We start from the raw sequence: 17,585 nt of genomic DNA, 5'->3' as shown, positions 1-17,585 counted from the left end.
CGCAATGTCGCAGTCCCGCAAAAAATTGCAGATCGCCGCCATTACTAGTAAAAAAAAAAAACAATAAAAATGACATAAATCTTTCCCGTAGTTAGTAGATGCAATAACTTTTGCGCAAACCAATCAAAATACGCTTCTTTCAATTTTTTCTACCAAAAATATGTAGCAGAAAACAAATTGGCCTAAAATGTTAAATTTTGATTTTAAATTTTTTTTTTTTTGGAATGTTATATAGCAGAATGCTAAAAATATTGTTTTTTTTTCAGAATTGTGTCTCTTTTTTTTGTTTATAGCGCAAAAAATAAAAATTGCACAGGTGATCAAATACCACCAAAAGACCAAAAGAAAGCTCTGTTTTGGGGGGAAAAAAGGACATCAATTTTATTAAGGTGCAGCGTCACACGACCGTGCAATTGTCCGTTAAATTAACACAGTGCCGAATCGCAAAATATGGCCTTAGGCCTCTTTCACACGGCCGCTCAGTTTTTTTCTTCTGCTCCGGCGCTTTTTTTTTTTTTGCACGGACACGGATGACACTTGTTTCATCCGCTCCCTATGTCCGCATATCATCCCATCCGTTTGCGGATGATATACGGACATAATGTATGTCTATGGGCATTGCGGATGTCAGCGGGTGACACCGCTGACATCCAATTTTGCATCCGTTCCGTTTTTTAAACGGAAGAAAAATAGGGTTCTGTTCAGTTCCAAAAAAGGAACAGAACTGAAAGGACATACATTATGTCCGTATATCATCCGCAAAAAAATAGGATGATATACGGACACATGGAACGCCCGTGTGAAAGAGCACTTAGGTCATTAGGGGGAAAATCTTCCGGTCCAGAAGTGGATAATCAAAGCCTGTTTTGTACATACAGCTGGTGAGTGGGGGCACATAGGAGGGGAGAACGCCACTTTTAGATTCACATTGCAGCAAGACCCACCTAAAGTTTTTGGACTTTTCATGTTTGGCCCCTTTCACACGGCTTTCTGATCAGGTCCGCCTGTCAGTTTTTTCAGGCGGACGTGATTGGATGCTCCATGCATCGCTATGGAGCGGTGGATGTCAGTGCTCACATGTCCACTGACACCCGCTGCTCCTTGATTGGATCCTGTCCATGAAATCCAGATGGATGGAAACCCTATTTTCCATCCGTCTGGAGGATCTGATAGCATGAAAATGGACAGGCAGTCCCTTATCATCCAATCTCCCCATAGAGGAGAGTAGGGGATCTAACAGGTCTGTCTCTGCACACAGAGTGGAGACAGGAAAGATGGGAGGAAGCAAGGAGCCGCACAACTGGGAGAAGATGTAAATTGTAAAAGTCCAAGTTTTATTGAATTCCAAAGTTAAAAACACATTGAAAGTGTGACCACAGCAGTCGGAGACATGGAAAAAAAAGGCACGGCGGTTGACGCGTTTCACGGACTTTACCGCTTTGGTTACGACTAAGCGGTAAAGTCCGTGAAACGCGTCAACCGCCGTGCCTTTTTTTTCCATGTCTCCGACTGCTGTGGTCACACTTTCAATGTGTTTTTAACTTTGGAATTCAATAAAACTTGGACTTTTACAATTTACATCTTCTCCCAGTTGTGCGGCTCCTTGCTTCCTCCCATTGTTGCTGTTTTGGATTGCGGATCCTTGCCTGCACCTGTGCTGGATGTGCTTTGGATCATCCCCTCACCTGAGCGGTTCGCTTTCTCCCTACACGTTTGCTGGAGACAGGAAAGCCCATATGAAAGGACCCTTTATGGAGGACTTTATTTGATTTGATACTGCACTCTTATTATTAGCACTTTTTAACACCGTTAGTACTTTATCCTTCGCTATTTACCAAATGTTTATTTTGTATCACAATAGATGAATGTTTTTCTCATTATTTGAATGCACTTTATTAGGGCAGCGCTGTAGTCATTGCACATCATTACACTTTTTGTAGCTGCTGACTTTATTAAACATAAAAAAAACGAGTGGAACTCTGCTTTGAGTCAGCCAATAAGAAGGTATTGAAGCGAGTGAATCTGCATGTAAGCAAAACAACCAGAAATTTCAGAATGACATTCGCATTTAGAAATAGCAGCCGACCTATTTATCTCAGCTGAAGTCTCCTTTAGCAATCCCAGACATATGAAATTCCCCCCTGTCATTATAGTAAACTTGTCATCAATGATTTCAGGTGATGCAGGAAGGATTGGTGCTGGTAAAGGATGAGGATGACAGTGCGATCACTGAGCACTATAGTATTAGGCTGACTAATAAGTTGCAGACACTCACCTGGCACAAGTCAAAGACCCAGTTATTTTCCGCTTGGCTGGCCAACCCATGTACAATAACAATCGACTTCCGGGATGTCTGGAATGAAGAGGCATCGAAGCTGGAAAAGTTCCTGACGCTGATCGTCTGCATAAAGTATAAAATGAATATTATTTCCTTAAAGATCAAACATTTTATATGTGAGGGGAATACAGAGGGGCAGATCTGCTGATGATTGATAATTTACACAGCGACAAATGGCACCTATTTCTGCTTTACATGTAAAGGTGAGCACACATCATTACAATCTGATCATAGGATCTGCATTAAGATGCCCATAGACTTTACAATCTAATTGTACAACCTGTTTTAACTATACCAAAGGTTATGGAGTGCCAAGACCTTTCCAATTAGAAACAAACTGAAGTGATTGCAAAGTCTTGTTTAAAAAAAAATAAAAATAAATAACAAACATGTTATACTTACCTGCCCTGTGCAGTTGGTTTTGCACATAGAAGTCTGGGTCCTCCCCTTCTCGGGTCCCTCAATCCTGCTCCTGGCCCCTCCCTCCTATTGAATGCCCCCACAGCAAGCAGCTTGCTATGGGGGCACCTGAACTTAGCTACAGCTCCGTGTGTCCATTCAGACATGGAGCTGCCATTCGGCCCCGCCCCCTCTCTTGCCTGATTGGCTTACTGACTTTGATTGATGCCACTGGCTCCCACGGCTTTATCTCAGCCAATCAAGAGGGAGAGTCCCAGGATGGCCGAGGGACTCGTGGACATCGCTCGATGGAGAGGGGGCCCAGGTAAGTATTAGCGGGCGATGGGGAGGCTGCTGCACAGAGAAGGCTTTTTATCCTACTGCATAAAAGGCATTAAGATAAAAAACCTTCTGCCTTTACAACTCCTTGAAAGATTGTGTGGGAAAGCCCCCCGTACTACATCGTTTTTGAAAATCTAAAGTTCACCATATGCACTACAATCTGACTATACAATGTGTAGCACCCTCTAATGTGCGACTAGTGTGGAAACATTTAGTTAATGACAGTTGTCTGAGTCTGTAATTAGGTTGGGGAACTGCAGGTCAGGCTGGATGTCTCCACAGGACAGGTATTTGGTTCCACCCCCTGGATCTAGAAGCTTTGAGAAGCTTCTGGAAGTTAGTTGGCAGAGGCCCTGATCTACATACTTTAGGGAATCTGACCAAGCCCCAGGCCGAGGGCCTGGCAGGGTAGTTGGATCAGCCCTTAAATATGGTGGAGCCTGGCCAGAAAGAAGAGTGGGGTGGAAGATGGAGTGCTGATGTTGCTGTTGTGTGGAGAGGAGGAGGCTGTGCCTCAGGGCTGGGAGCTGAGAGGAAGGGAAGGAGAGGAAGCCTAAGAGAGGAATCTCCATTAGCTTTAGACATCTGGGCTGGCATGGGAAGATCTGATCAGTTGGAGGCATGAATAGGAGTTTTTCCCAGTGCAGTGGGGAAGCAAAGGACACCTTTTGGCTAAGATCAAGTGTAGTATCTGTTCTTATCAGTTGGTATGGAACCTGATGGTTAGTATCGGTGGGGGCCGAAATGAACCAGGGCGCTCCGGAACAACCGGGGGACTGGGAAGTAAGCCACATCAGAGAAAGCCGGATGGGTCCATTGCCTTTTGATTTGAATGGGTCCGCCCCTACCAGTTTGAAGGGAGCAAGAAATCTGGGAAATGACGGTTAGTATTGCTCCTGGATGTAATTGGTGAGGAATTGGGATGGCGGTGGGAGGGCCTTTCCTCCTGGGTTGAATCTGGCCTTGCAAAAGGCTTGTCCCCAGTTGAAGGCAGGCTCTCTCTAAGCTGTCCACGTTCTAAACCTCCTGGTGGGTAAGGGCTACACTCGGTCTGGCCATTGGGCCGGGGTAGAAAAAGCCCGTAGTGTATGTGCCCCTGGGGTGGCAGCCCAGGGGTGCCTTAATTCTCACTGGTGAGGGGCAGCTCGCCTTGAGTTTTTCGGCACCATGGTCACTGCACCTACGCACACTTTTTTAAGCACCTGCCTCTTGGGCAAGGCCTTTTGGCTTCGACCAGAGGAATTTTTATTCCGGCCAGAAGGCCTGCCTTTGTTTTTCACTTAGGCACTAATTCACTCCTCCACTTCCCCTTCCCCACCTTTTTGTTTGTGTGTATTTTTCTTTGTGGTGTGTCACTTCACTTTCACTCTTCTCTTCCTGCACGACGAGTACGGTGTGGGTCTTTGGGCCTACCTTGAAAGTCTTGGGAGGGGGTGGACATGGCCTTTTGGCTTAGTTCGCCCTCTCTCATGGGGGTCTCCCTTCGGGGGAGCCCCACCCAGTACTTGGGGTGGGCTGTTTCAGCAGTCCCCCTGGAGAACGGGGTTTGCCAGGTCTCGGCCAGGCAAACCATAGGAAGTACCTCAGTCCCTGTCAGGAGTCTTGCGCCCCGGGGGATCAAGGTATAGGTCCAACCTCTTCGGAGGCCAGACCATTTCGCACACCCTGTGCAGTTTTTGTGTGTTCACGTTTGCGTGTGTGCACTTTTTTATGCACCGGGTGCTAAGTCTTTTTTGAGTGTGATTCACACGCTTCGGGCTTTAAAAAAAAAGTGTGAGTACCTCAGCACATCCAGGGGAATACAAGGGGAAAGACTGCCAGACGTAGCATACTCCAAGTACAGCATTGTGCTAAATCCTGATTCCTTTTCCCGGGGATTCTTCAGAGCAGCCAGGTGGGCTGGTAGACAAGGCAGCCAGGTGGGTGTATCTACGAGCATCAGAACTGGGTGAAGTTCTACAGAGGAAACAAGACACTTCTGCATACAGTTTGCAGCTTTGTGCTAATTCTTTAAAGGGGACTGGGAGCTCCTGGTCTATAAAGGACCTTATCACTGATCCATAAAGACTGCGTTTATTCTGGAGGGAGTACAGTCCAGGATCTTCATTTCTGTAAATAGAGAGATCTTCATTTTTGTAAATAGAGAGATCTTCATCCTTTTTTATATAGAGAAGGAAGTTGTCCTCACCTGATGTTTCTTCAAGTCAAGCTGGGCATCCCATATACCCCTAGACAATGTCCAAGTTGTTTTCCTTGGACTGATTTCTTGTGTCTGTATGCAAGTTGGAAATGCATGTTGCTTGGCTGTGCAGACTATAGGGCAGGGGTGGGGAGCCTTTTTTCTGCCAAGGGCCATTTGGGTATTTATAAAATCATTCGGGGGCCGTACAAAATTATCAACTTAAAAATGTGCCTGTTATATTTGGTCAAACATTTAACTCACCCCTATTGTGATGGGTGCAACTGCTTCTCTTTGGTGAGGTGTGTGATGTTAGCTGGTATTGATGATGTTGCTACTCGCAACTGGTTTTCCTGGTTTGCGTCGGTCAGTCTGGAGAACAGTCGACTCTTTGCGGTGGTAAGTTTTGAAAAGAACTGCTGGCGGGTACAGCTGGTGGGTATAGCTGGCTGGTACAGCTGGCGGGTACTGCTGGTGGGTACAGCTGGCTGGTACTGCTGTGGGTACTGCTGGCTCAGGCTGGTACTCCTGGCTTGTACTGTGCTGTGGGTACTGCTGGCTGATACTGCTGTGGGTACTGCTGGCTCAGGCTGGTACTGCTGTGGGTACTGCTGAGTCAGGATGGTACTGTGCTGTAGGTACTGCTGGCTGGTACTGTGCTGTGGGTACTGCTGGCTGGTACTGCTGGCTCAGGTTGGTACTACTGGCTGGTACTGCTGGCTCTGGTTAGAACTGCTGGCTCTGGTTGGAACTGCTGGCTCTGGTTGGAACTGTTTGCTCTGGCTGGAACTGCTGGCTCTGGCTGGTACTGCTGGCTCTGGCTGGTACTGCTTGCTCTGGCAGGTACTGCTGGCTTTGGCAGGTGCTGCTGGCTCTGGCTGGTGCTGCTGGCTCTGGCTGGTGCTGCTGGCTCTGGTTGGTGCTGCTGGCTCTGGCTGGTACTGCTGGCTCTGGCTGGTACTGCTGCTGGCAGAAAATGCTGGCTAGCAGCGGCTCTGCGCAGAAGGAAGAAGCAATGTTTCCTGTATTGGTCACAGGCGGAGTGCATTTGATATCACTCTGCCTTTGACTCACTCAGACTGTCAGAATGGAGCCGAAACTATACAGGAAGCATTGGCTTCATTCTGACAGATCAGCTGAGAAACACAGACTCAGCTGCACAGGGGGCCGGACCAAATTACTTTGAGGGCCGCATATGGCCCCGGGCCATAGGTTCCCCACCCCTGCTATAGGGGGACCCAAAAATACAGCGGCTCCTGCGGGGGTAGCGCTTCAAATGTTTGCAGTGTCTCTTTAACCACTTAAGGACCAAGCCTATTTCTGACATGTTATTTACAAGTTAAAATCAGTATTTTTTTGCAAGAAAATTACTTAGAACCCCCAATCATTATATATATATATATATATATATATATATATATATATATATATATTTTTTTTTTTAGAAAAGACTCTGAAGAATAAAATGGCGGTTGTTGCAATATTTTTTAGCACGCGGTATTTGCGCAGCGGTCTTTCAAACACAATTTTTTGGGAAAAAATTTCACTGCATTAAAAAAAAAACTAAACAGTAAAGTTAGCCCAGGGTCTGGGTGTAATTTTGAGAGGAACCCACACTGTTTTTTTAACCCCATTTTTTTTAAGAAGTACACTGTATGTGCAACTTTAGAAAGTCCCACATGCATGTTGTTAAAGCATTAGCATATTTTTCATGCTGTCCTTTAAGCTGCATGAAAAGACCCACTGAATGAAACTTTTACAAATTTTCTTTAGCATGCACATGTCCTTCTTGGCAATGCCCAGCTATCTATTCCATTTTTTGACAATAGCTTGCTTATTATCATTAAAAATAGACAAAAATGAACAATAAGATTTGCCTCTCATAGACTTCAATGGGGTTCGGGGTTTGTGGACTTCATGTTGGGATCTCCGAGCCTCCTGCAAACTGAACCTGGCCAGGTTCACTCATTCCTATCACTTACTAGCCAACTTCTATAGATTTATTTTCTCGGGAAGTTTATATCACATGCAGTTTATTGGAGCCTAAAATTTGGGAAAATTTGAACAGCGATATGAACAGACAAGTATCAGAGTGACAGACCCACCTGGTGGTGCCCTGGGTTCTCCCGGGTCAGAAGAAAGAATTGAGTGTTGATCTTTTCTGGAGACCAGGGTAGCCTGCCTATCGGCCGCTGAAGGGTCCTACCCCAAGGTGGATCATCTGAGAAACAGCCGAGTTCTTCATAGCAGACTTCTTTACCTGAGGGACACAGAGAAGACTGTCAATGACTTGTGCTGAGCTTAAAGTGAACCTGTCATGTATGATCTACATCACAATGTTGTAGAACAGATAGAAATGCAGAAATTAATAGTGGAATAAAGCTGCATTTTTTTCGCTCCTTCTATTTCATTCTTCACCTCTATAGCCATGCGAATTTGGGAGCTCTGGTGACAATTATTCATTATGGCTGCACCCAGCACTCACAGGCTGTAGTGCCAGGATAGGAACTATTTAAAGCTTTCTTTGCTAACCACTCAAGGACCAAGCCTATTTCTGACACTTGTTGTTTACAACTTAAAATCTGTATTTTTTGCTAGAAAATTACTTAGAACCCCCCAAAGAGAATATATATATATATATATATATATATATATATATATATATATATATATATATATATATACATATAAATATAAAGATTAGTGCTAGATTTTTTAGGTGCTTGAAATACCTTCTCTGTTTAGATGGTGACTCCACTGGCTCCTCCCACTTCAGGGCTTCCTTAACTGCCTTAACCAGGGTAGGGACCAAGGTAAAATCAAAGCCTGTGCCTGTGCCAGGAGTATCCGATTTGGCCTCATTATCCGAGCAGTTGAAGCCAGAAAGGCTCTGCTGGGAAGGGCCGGGAGTACTGAGGCTATCCCTAACAGGAATGTCTGCCAGATCAGCCGAGGGGCTAAGGGTGCGGTCAACCGCCAGGTTTTGTAACGATTCCTGGACCACCCATCTAACCAGGGTTTCTACCTGCTGGTTATCACCCCCCCCCCTTTCTCTAGAGGCTGATTTTTTTTTTTTTTGGGGAGGTGAGGGGTTTATCGTTGACACATAGTGCTAATCTATCCTGGGGGAGGGGTACAATTTGGCATGCTCATCCTGAGCTCTAGATCATCTTTTTCCAGCAATGATAGCGGCTGTTTAGCAGCTTAATTTCTTTTACAGGCGGCGGGGGGGTGACTCCCCCCCATTCCCACCGCCCTCTGGTGCTTCTCCTGGCTTGCCCCCGCGATCGGGGAGCCAAAGAATAAATCTGCTGGGGGCAGCGGTTTACCATAGAGCTGGCCGTGAACCAGATGGTGTCCCCCCCCCGCTGTCTCTATGACCCCCGCAGGCTGGAAGCGACGTCATGATGTCACTCTGACACTGCAGTTTTTTAGCTTGACTCAGTGCTTTCCAGCATAGAGGAGAGATCCCCAGCTCTCTCCTCTATGCTGGAAAGCCTGAGATCAAAAAAAAAAAAATAGATCCCAGGCTTTCCAGCTAAAAACCAGCAGTGTTTTCATCTGTATAGAGGACCTGTCATGCTCTATTCCTATTACAAGGGATGTTTCCATCCATTGTAATAGGAATAAAAGTGATCAAAAAATGAAAAAAATAAATAAAGGGAAAATTAAAGAATTAAAAAATAAAATAAACAATTAAAAAAAAAAAATTTAAACGCCCCCATACCCTCATGCTTGCTTGGGGGTTCTGAGTAATTTTCCAACAAAAAATTATAATTTTTACATGTAGGAGAGGAATGCCAGAATTGGCTTGAGCTGGAAGTGGTTAAAGCTGAATTCCAGGTATTGAATATTTTATACATAGTTATACATAGTTACATTGATTCAGCTTGGACCAATGTCATTATGTATATGACATACCTAACCCATGCCCCTGAAAGCTGGAAATCACTGAAGTAGATATTACTACTCCTGTGATCTCCGCTTGCTTCTGGGTCTCATGCTGAGTGGCTGCCCTGCTGCATTCTGAAAACAGGAGGTTTGCCCACCTTGTCTTGGGCTCCATTCAGAGAAATCTTTGTATCTTCTGAATGCAATTAAAGCATTCTCTGATTGGATGAGGTGAGGCGGTGACGTCACAGTATCTACTTTGTCCAATCAGAGAACGCTTTTTATTCAATAAAAAAGTGCAAAGCACTCTCTGAATGGCAGCCATGCTGAACAGACAACCTCCTGCATTGTGAATACAAGCAACTGCTTGACGCAGGACCCAGAAGCAAGTGGAGATCACTGGAGAAGTGATGCCAGCTTTCAGGGGCATCAGCCAGGTATGGTATATACAAAGTTACATAGATGTAAAAATATACCATGCCTGGAATTCATCTTTAGAGGAACTCTAGGTATTATCTTTATTGAACACTTCCATTGGTCCAGCTTGGCACAATGGAAGAATATATATCTCGTACCTAAAGGGCCGATGGGGAAGCTGGAAATCACTGTAGCAGGTGGCACTATTGCAGTAATAAACATGCTCTTCTGTATCCTGCTCATATTTAGCTTCTTCCTCCCACCCTTAGCGTGTGATAGGGCCACCCCTTCTCTCCACCTTATCCAATCACCCATCCTTGTATTTATTGGGAAAAAGTGAGTGACCCCCTGTGGTCAGTGTGCAAAGGGGAAGCCACTCAGCACAAGACCTGGATGATCATACCTTGCACAGTTTAGTGCCGACTACTAAAGCTCAGCTAATCTCCTGCTCTTCTGTCTTTCTCCTCTCATAGCTGTCAGAGGGGGATGTCAGCCCCTCCCCTCTGCAGTGTTCACATAAGCGCAGAGTATTAGATTAGAATAGTGTGAAATACCTTCATTACTTCGCCGCTCGGCGCTCAGCTGATCTGCCGCTGCTCTCCTTCTCTTCTCCCTTGCTGACTGCTGGGGGTCACGGAAGCGCCGAGCAGCGATGTAACAAAGGTATTTCACACTATTCTAATCTAATACTCGGTGTTCTGTGAACACTGCAGAGGGGAGGGGCTGAGATCCCCCTCTGACAGATATGAGAGAAGAAAGACATCAGAGCAGGGAATCAGCTGAGCGCCGAGCGGTGCTGTACCGAAGGTATTTCTCACTATTAGTGAGATAAATAAAATTAAAACCCGCGCTACTGGTGCTATATAACTAAATATCCGTGTTACAAATTAATGCAGCTGCTCTGAATCTAAGTTATTCTTAGAGAGACATACAAAATAAATTTAAAACAGCGCTAGCATTTCAATAAATAGAAAATAAACATGTGTTATAAACATATAAAAATATAAAAATATATAAAGCAATCCTTTTTCTTGATGTGTCCAATAAGTTATTATTATTGGTGATAAAATAATCAAACAGTCCTTAAATAATATTGTGTCCACTAAAGTGCTCAGGTGCAAGAAAAACGATCGTTCAAACGGTGCTCAAGTGAGTGGCCAGACCCTCTCGGTTCCGTACTCACCACAAATATGAGACTCAAGTGCTTGACAAGATCATAAATGGCTCTGGCAATCGGGCTCTTAGTAGGGATACTTCCAGGATTATGGATGCCTTATATGGGATCACTCCGAGTTGAACCTCCGTTAATCCCAGATAAAAGATAAAAGGACCAATAGTGTAGTATGTTTATGGTTATTTATTCCCCCAACACATATAAAACATACTTACAAAATGTATGAGAAAAAACCGCATGGCATAGAGAACCAACAATGGTGGTGGACGCCGCTATAGCGTGCGTTCCACTGACATCCAGGAAGCAGACCGGAAGTGATGATGCGTTCCAGCCGTTTCCCGGAAATTACGTCAACGTGTTTCACCCGAGTAATGGGCGTTTTCATGGACATCATATCCGGTCGGCGAGGCTCTATTTATACCTAGCACGAGCGGACAATAATATCCGGTGCTGTGTTTAATAAATTCAATATTTTTTTCTTTTTCTTTCGTATATAAGTAAATCCTCAATAGGGCATTCAGAGATATAAATATAATTGGTTTTATATGGAAAAAAACTTTATTCAATATATATACTCGCAAGGTACATCAGTACTACTTCCTGTTTACACAAAAAACTTTATTTGTCTCCTAAACATATACAAACACTAATCTTTACTGTTTGATATAACAAACATTTTTTAGATCATGTGTAATTGATGGCTCACAAAACCTTATCTTCCTTCATATATATATATCCATTCTGGCGAAAATAAAGTGCTATGTGTTATTCTATGATGAATAAATAGATTATTAGATATAATCCGAATGTGAACAGAACGGAAAAATCTACATAGTGAATATTATAAATACATATATGTGGATAATTTAAATGGTGATTAAAAAATGTGTCAATATAATATTGAAGTGCAGAAATAGACGTGTTAAATATATATATAAATATGTGAATAATTTAATTTGATCTCAATCAAATTAATATGTGAATGATTTATAATTTATTGTTATGTTGAAAATAAAGTGAGGGACATTAAAAATGGATAATAATTGTTTATATATTTACAGGAGGACCAGGTCACAATTGTATTAATCAGATGTTATGTATTTTAATAAATAACTTTATTTAATTCTCTTTTATTTAAATATTAAAATTATTAAAATTGTATGTTTAGTTATTAGGGCTTCTAAATATAAAATTATTTTTAATATTAATCTAAAACCACAATTCATATAAGATAAAAACATATATATTTATGTGTAGCTATAAATAAAGGTACTGAGATTAAGGGAGCATGTTTTGAATATCAAAAAAGGTTTAAAAAATCAATACCCACAACAATACTATAATAACACCAATTATCATAGGGGATATCAAGGTCCTCGGCCACCATATCAAAACTGAGGTTTTCGTGGTGGTAGAGGTAATAATGCAGGATACAACAATTATAGAGGGGATTTTCAGAGGAAAGGATCAGGCAGACCCCCCTGGAGAGGGAGAGGAGCACCCAATTACAGGGGGAGAGGTGGCAACCAGTATCAATTGGACAGGAGAGAGGAATGGAGGCCATGGCCACCCATGAGACCGCCCCAAGACTACAGGGAAACAAGAGAAGAAGAAAGAGAGGATGTAGAGGAGGGCAGAAAAAGAGCAAACTAATGGAAGGAATTTTCAATCTGAGAAATGTCTCTTTTTCAGAGGATGAATTAAAGGTACTGAGCTTAGGATTAAAATTTGCACCGGATAAAAATATTAATAAGTTCGACACCTATATTGATTTACAGAAATGTATCAGAAAACTTAATGTAAAGAAATTTTATGCAGGAAGGCCTACGACAAATATTTTACCCACTGGAGATTTTATGTATACACAATTGCGTAATAAGTCTGTTTTTAATCCTAAAGTAAAAAATAGCCAATTTTTAGATGTTTTTAAAACAATGGTGGAAAATGACCTAGAGAGTATGAAAATCAAAAGATCAAGGAAAAAAGAGGATGTTGAAAGAGGTTTGAAACTATTGGAAAAAAGGAAAAACATAGTAATTAGGTCAGCGGATAAAGGTGGGGGACTTGTTATCCTCAATAAGGAAGATTATCTTAGAGAACTCAACAGACTAGTGAGCGATACTGATACTTATGAAGACCTAAAAGGCAATCCCACAAACAAATATAAAGCTAAGCTGACCAAATTAATAAAGTGGGCTAGTAAGGAAGAGATCTTAAACAAAAAAGAAAGTAGATATCTGGTACCTGATGCACCTAGAGTACCAGTTATCTACCAATTACCCAAAATTCATAAAAATAGAGATAATCCACCTGGGAGGCCAATAGTAAGTGGAGTGGACTCCCTTCTATCCAGGTTAGGAGAATATATTGATTGTTTCTTCCAGCCCTTAGCACAAGATGGACTAGCATATTTAAGAGACAGTAAATATCTGATGGAAATTCTCATGGATTTAGATATAGAGAGGGACATCCTGGTGAGTGTAGATGTCAACTCCCTCTATACCAACATTAAACAAAAACATGCCTTAGAGGCGGCAAAGTGGGCATTGGATAAAACAGAGATTAAAAAGAAACAGAAGGAGTTTTTATTACAAGGATTAGACCTGGCCATGAGCCACAATTTCTTTTGGCATGAGAAGAGATTTTATCGACAAAAGAAAGGGGTAGCCATGGGAGGAAAGTATGCTCCATCTATAGAGAATGTTTTCATGCAAAAATGGGAAAATTAAGCCATTTTTAATAACAAACCAGAAGAGTCGATTACATATAAAAGATATATCGATGATTTTTTTATTGTGTGGAGGGGTACGCGAGACTCTTTGATGGAATTTTAAACATTTATAGGTGAAAACCAATATGATATCTCGTTCTCACACACTATGAATACTGTTGGTTTGAATTTTTTAGACTTATTTATTTTCAAGAATGGAAACAGACTTTTTACAAAAACACATTTTAAAGAAGTTGATGCTAATGGTTATATACCTCTGGGAAGTTGTCATCACCCCAGATGGCTCAATACGATCCCTAAAAGCCAGATGATGAGAATAAGGAGAAACTGTAACAGTGATCATGATTATGATGACCAAGCTAATTTACTGATAAATAAATTTAAGGAAAAGGGTTACAAAAATAAGGATCTGGTTAATACAAAAAATAAAGTAAAAAATATAAAAAGGAAAGATTTGTTTATAAAAAAAAAACAAAAACAAAGATGATTTTAGCACAGCCTTTCTAACCAGCTTCTCCAGACAATATTTAGAATTAGAAACATTTTTTAAAAAACATTGGCCCCTGCTCATGAGAGACGATATTTTAAAGACTGTTTTACCTCCAAAGCCCAAATTTATTTATACTAAACCCAAAACTTTAAGATTGCAACTAGCCCACAATGTTGTCAACCCACCAAAAAAGACTTGCACATTTCTTGACCAAGTGGGTTTTTTTAGTTGTGGGAAATGCATGATTTGTAGAACATCCAGACATAGGAAAAGGAAAACCACTGACTTTAAATCTTATGCAAATGGAAAAATGTACCAAATACAGAAATGTATTACTTGTGCCTCAACACATGTGACCTACCTCCTCTCATGTCCCTGTGGCTTCCAATACATTGGAAGGACCACTAGGGAGTTGAGGGTGAGATTAAGGGAGCATGTTTTGAATATCAAAAAAGGTTTAAAAAATCACAGCCTCTCTCACCATTTTAAACTAGTACATCAGAAGGATCCCAGTCTCTTAACCTTTTGTGGTATAGACAGAGTGGAACCACATTGGGGAGGGGGGTAATCTCAAGAAAGCCATATCTCAAAACGAGACACAGTGGATTCACCGTATGGAAACTTTGAAGCCCAAGGGTTTGAACGTCGATCTAGACCTAAATCGTTTTTTATCCAATTGGTAACGACAAGATCCACCCAAGCCTTTGAGGGGCAGGTTGTTGCCATTTGAAGACTCAGTACCTTTATTTATAGCTACACATAAATATATATGTTTTTATCTTATATGAATTGTGGTTTTAGATTAATATTAAAAATAATTTTATATGTAGAAGCCCTAATAACTAAACATACAATTTTAATAATTTTAATATTTAAATAAAAGAGAATTAAATAAAGTTATTTATTAAAATACATAACATCTGATTAATACAATTGTGACCTGGTCCTCCTGTAAATATATAAGCAATTATTATCCATTTTTAATGTCCCTCACTTTATTTTCAACATAATAATAAATTATAAATCATTTACATATTCATTTAATTGAGATCAAATTAAATTATTCACATATTTATATATATATATATTTAACACGTCTATTTCTGCACTTCAATATTATATTGACACATTTTTTAATCACCATTTAAATTATCCACATGTATTTATAATATTTACTATGTAGATTTGTCCGTTTTGTTCACATTCGGATTATAGCTAATAATCTATTTATTCATCATAGAATAACACATAGCACGTTATATTTGCCAGAATGGATATATATATGATATTTATATCTCTGAATGCCCTATTGAGGATTCACTTATATACGAAAGAAAAAGAAAAAAATATTGAATTTATTAAACACAGCACCGGATATTATTGTCCGCTCGTGCTAGTTATAAATAGAGCCTCGCCTACTGGATATGATGTCTATGAAAACGCCCATTACTCGGGTGAAACACGTTGACGTAATTTCCGGGAAACGGCTGGAACGCATCATCACTTCCGGTCTGCTTCCTGGATGTTAGTGGAACATCCAGGAAGTCCACCACCATTGTTGTTTCTCTATGCCATGCGGTTTTTTCTCATACATTTTGTAAGTATGTTTTATATGTGTTGGGGGAATAAATAACCATAAACATACTACACTATTGGTCCTTTTATCTTTTATCTGGGATTAACGGAGGTCCAACTCGGAGTGATCCCATATAAGGCATCCATATTCCTGGAAGTATCCCTACTAAAAGCCTGATTGCCAGAGCCATTTATGATCTTGTCAAGCGCTTGAGTCTCATATTTGTGGTGAGTACGGAACCGAGAGGGTCTGGCCACTTGAGCACCGTTTGAACGATCGTTTTTTTTGCACCTGAGCACTTTATTGGACACAATATTATTTAAGGACTGTTTGATTATTTTATCACCAATAATAATAATAACTTATTGGACACAGCACGAATAAGGATTGCTTTATATATTTTTATATGTTTATAACACATGTTTATTTTCTATTTATTGAAATGCTAGCGCTGTTTTAAATTTATTTTGTATATTTATCACTATTAGATTACAAAAACACACTCTGGACATTATATAAAACACTAATAAAGTGGATGCTAAGATTTTACATACACTAAACTAGGGCTTAATTTCAGGGTAGGGTTTATATTGCAGCCCTCCCCGAAAATAACAGTAGGTCTTATTTTCAGGGTAGGTCTTATTTTCGGGGAAACACAGTATATAGTGCTGATGAGAAAAGGTATTTAGCTGTTTATATTTACTAAATTAATTGCATTTCCATGTTCTGTTTACTGTGGGAGACCAAATATAGTGAATTCAGGCTCCTGGGTTTAGTAACACTTTGCCCTGGTTCACATCAGTGTGATGACAGACATTGCATGTGATTCGGAGCGCACTGCTTTGAAAATCACATGCGATGTCTGTGCGATGCAAATTCAGCCATACAGATTGTATGACTGAATTTGCATCAGATTCGGACTCAACACAGGACACCTATGTAATTAGATTTATGTCCAAACTGACAATTCGCACTGCGATATGCAAACTGATCTCGCATATGGAAGTGTGAACTGCCTGGGATTTGAATGCGATAAGGGTACCCGCAGTGGATTTGCAGGGTTCCCGCATGGCATATATGTGAACTGGCACTTAAAGTAATGAAAAAGTTATTGCCGAATAAACTGGCCCATAACAAAAGTGAAAAACTTGCTCTGCTCCATAAGGGGTGTACAGGTGAAAGAGCTAAGGTAGATTAATCATAAATGTAACCCTTTAATTACAATCCTACTTATTGAAATTCCAAATTGAATGATATCTCGATGTGGAAAAACCAAGAACATTGCCAGAAATTCTAGTAAAAAAAGCTCAGGATTGGCGGTAGAAGCACTGAGTCAATTGCTGGAGCAGGGGGACGAACATTCTAAGAAATCCTGACTACAAAGCAAATACTGTTACAGGGGTTGCATGGAAGAGAATTTAGAAATGTTGCATTTATCAGCCCCCTGCAATGGGAATAAGAGAATTATTGTATAGCAGTTATATTCAGTTTGGTTGTTAAAATGAATTTGTAATCTCACCTCTGGCTGCTCCCAGTATGATGTAATACACAATGATGGGGGTCAGTGTCTTCATCTTCAGCATCATAGCAATGTACCAAGAATGGAACAGAGTACAGGATGGAAAGTGATCTGGCGGGAATGAAGTTTCACAGATCAGATTTCTAATTATAGAGAAAACAGATTAATGTTATGGTGATGGAGCCGAGGATTTATATTGGCATGCTTTGGGGAAGTGGTGCTGTCACATGACTAGTACTTCACCTGCTACACTCTGAAATAACTCTGATAATCGTCACCCTAAGATTTACATAAATTCTGGTAATCATACAGAAATATTCCTTTGATTTTATAATCCCCTGGAAGGCATCCAAATCAAATAAATGCAGAAGAAAGATGAAGGGGGACAGTCCTATGCTGGCAATATGGGGAGGATCTGGAGGGGCTATGGGGTTAATGATATCATAGGCTGAACTGTTCCTAATAGAGGACCCCCAACAGTCCCTAGAACTGGTATAATATATTACGATTATGCGGACCACCAACAGTC

The 17,585-nt window shown here is 41.1% G+C and overlaps 1 protein-coding gene across 2 annotated transcripts in view; it reads right to left on the bottom strand.

Annotated features, from left to right (window-relative positions):
• LOC309563814 (inactive pancreatic lipase-related protein 1-like) overlaps positions 1–17,202 on the bottom strand; it is a 252,508-nt gene extending 235,306 nt beyond the window's left edge. For both annotated transcript variants that reach the window (XM_082268437.1, XM_082268436.1), the window contains exons 1-3: positions 17,057–17,202; positions 7,364–7,518; positions 2,276–2,401 (exon numbers count right to left, since the gene is read on the bottom strand). In XM_082268437.1, the coding sequence (XP_082124563.1) occupies positions 2,276–2,401; positions 7,364–7,518; positions 17,057–17,123 (348 nt within the window). In that variant the 5' untranslated portion in view covers positions 17,124–17,202. The remainder of the gene's footprint in view (positions 1–2,275; positions 2,402–7,363; positions 7,519–17,056) is intronic.
• Between the last annotated feature and the right edge of the window lie 383 nt (positions 17,203–17,585).

The sequence above is a fragment of the Pelophylax lessonae genome (genome assembly GCF_965119305.1).
Source record: "Pelophylax lessonae genome assembly, chromosome: 9".
NCBI classification, from domain to species: Eukaryota; Metazoa; Chordata; class Amphibia; order Anura; family Ranidae; genus Pelophylax; species Pelophylax lessonae.
Note: the sequence above shows the minus strand (reverse complement) of the source record. Positions and strands in the feature narration are given on the sequence as shown.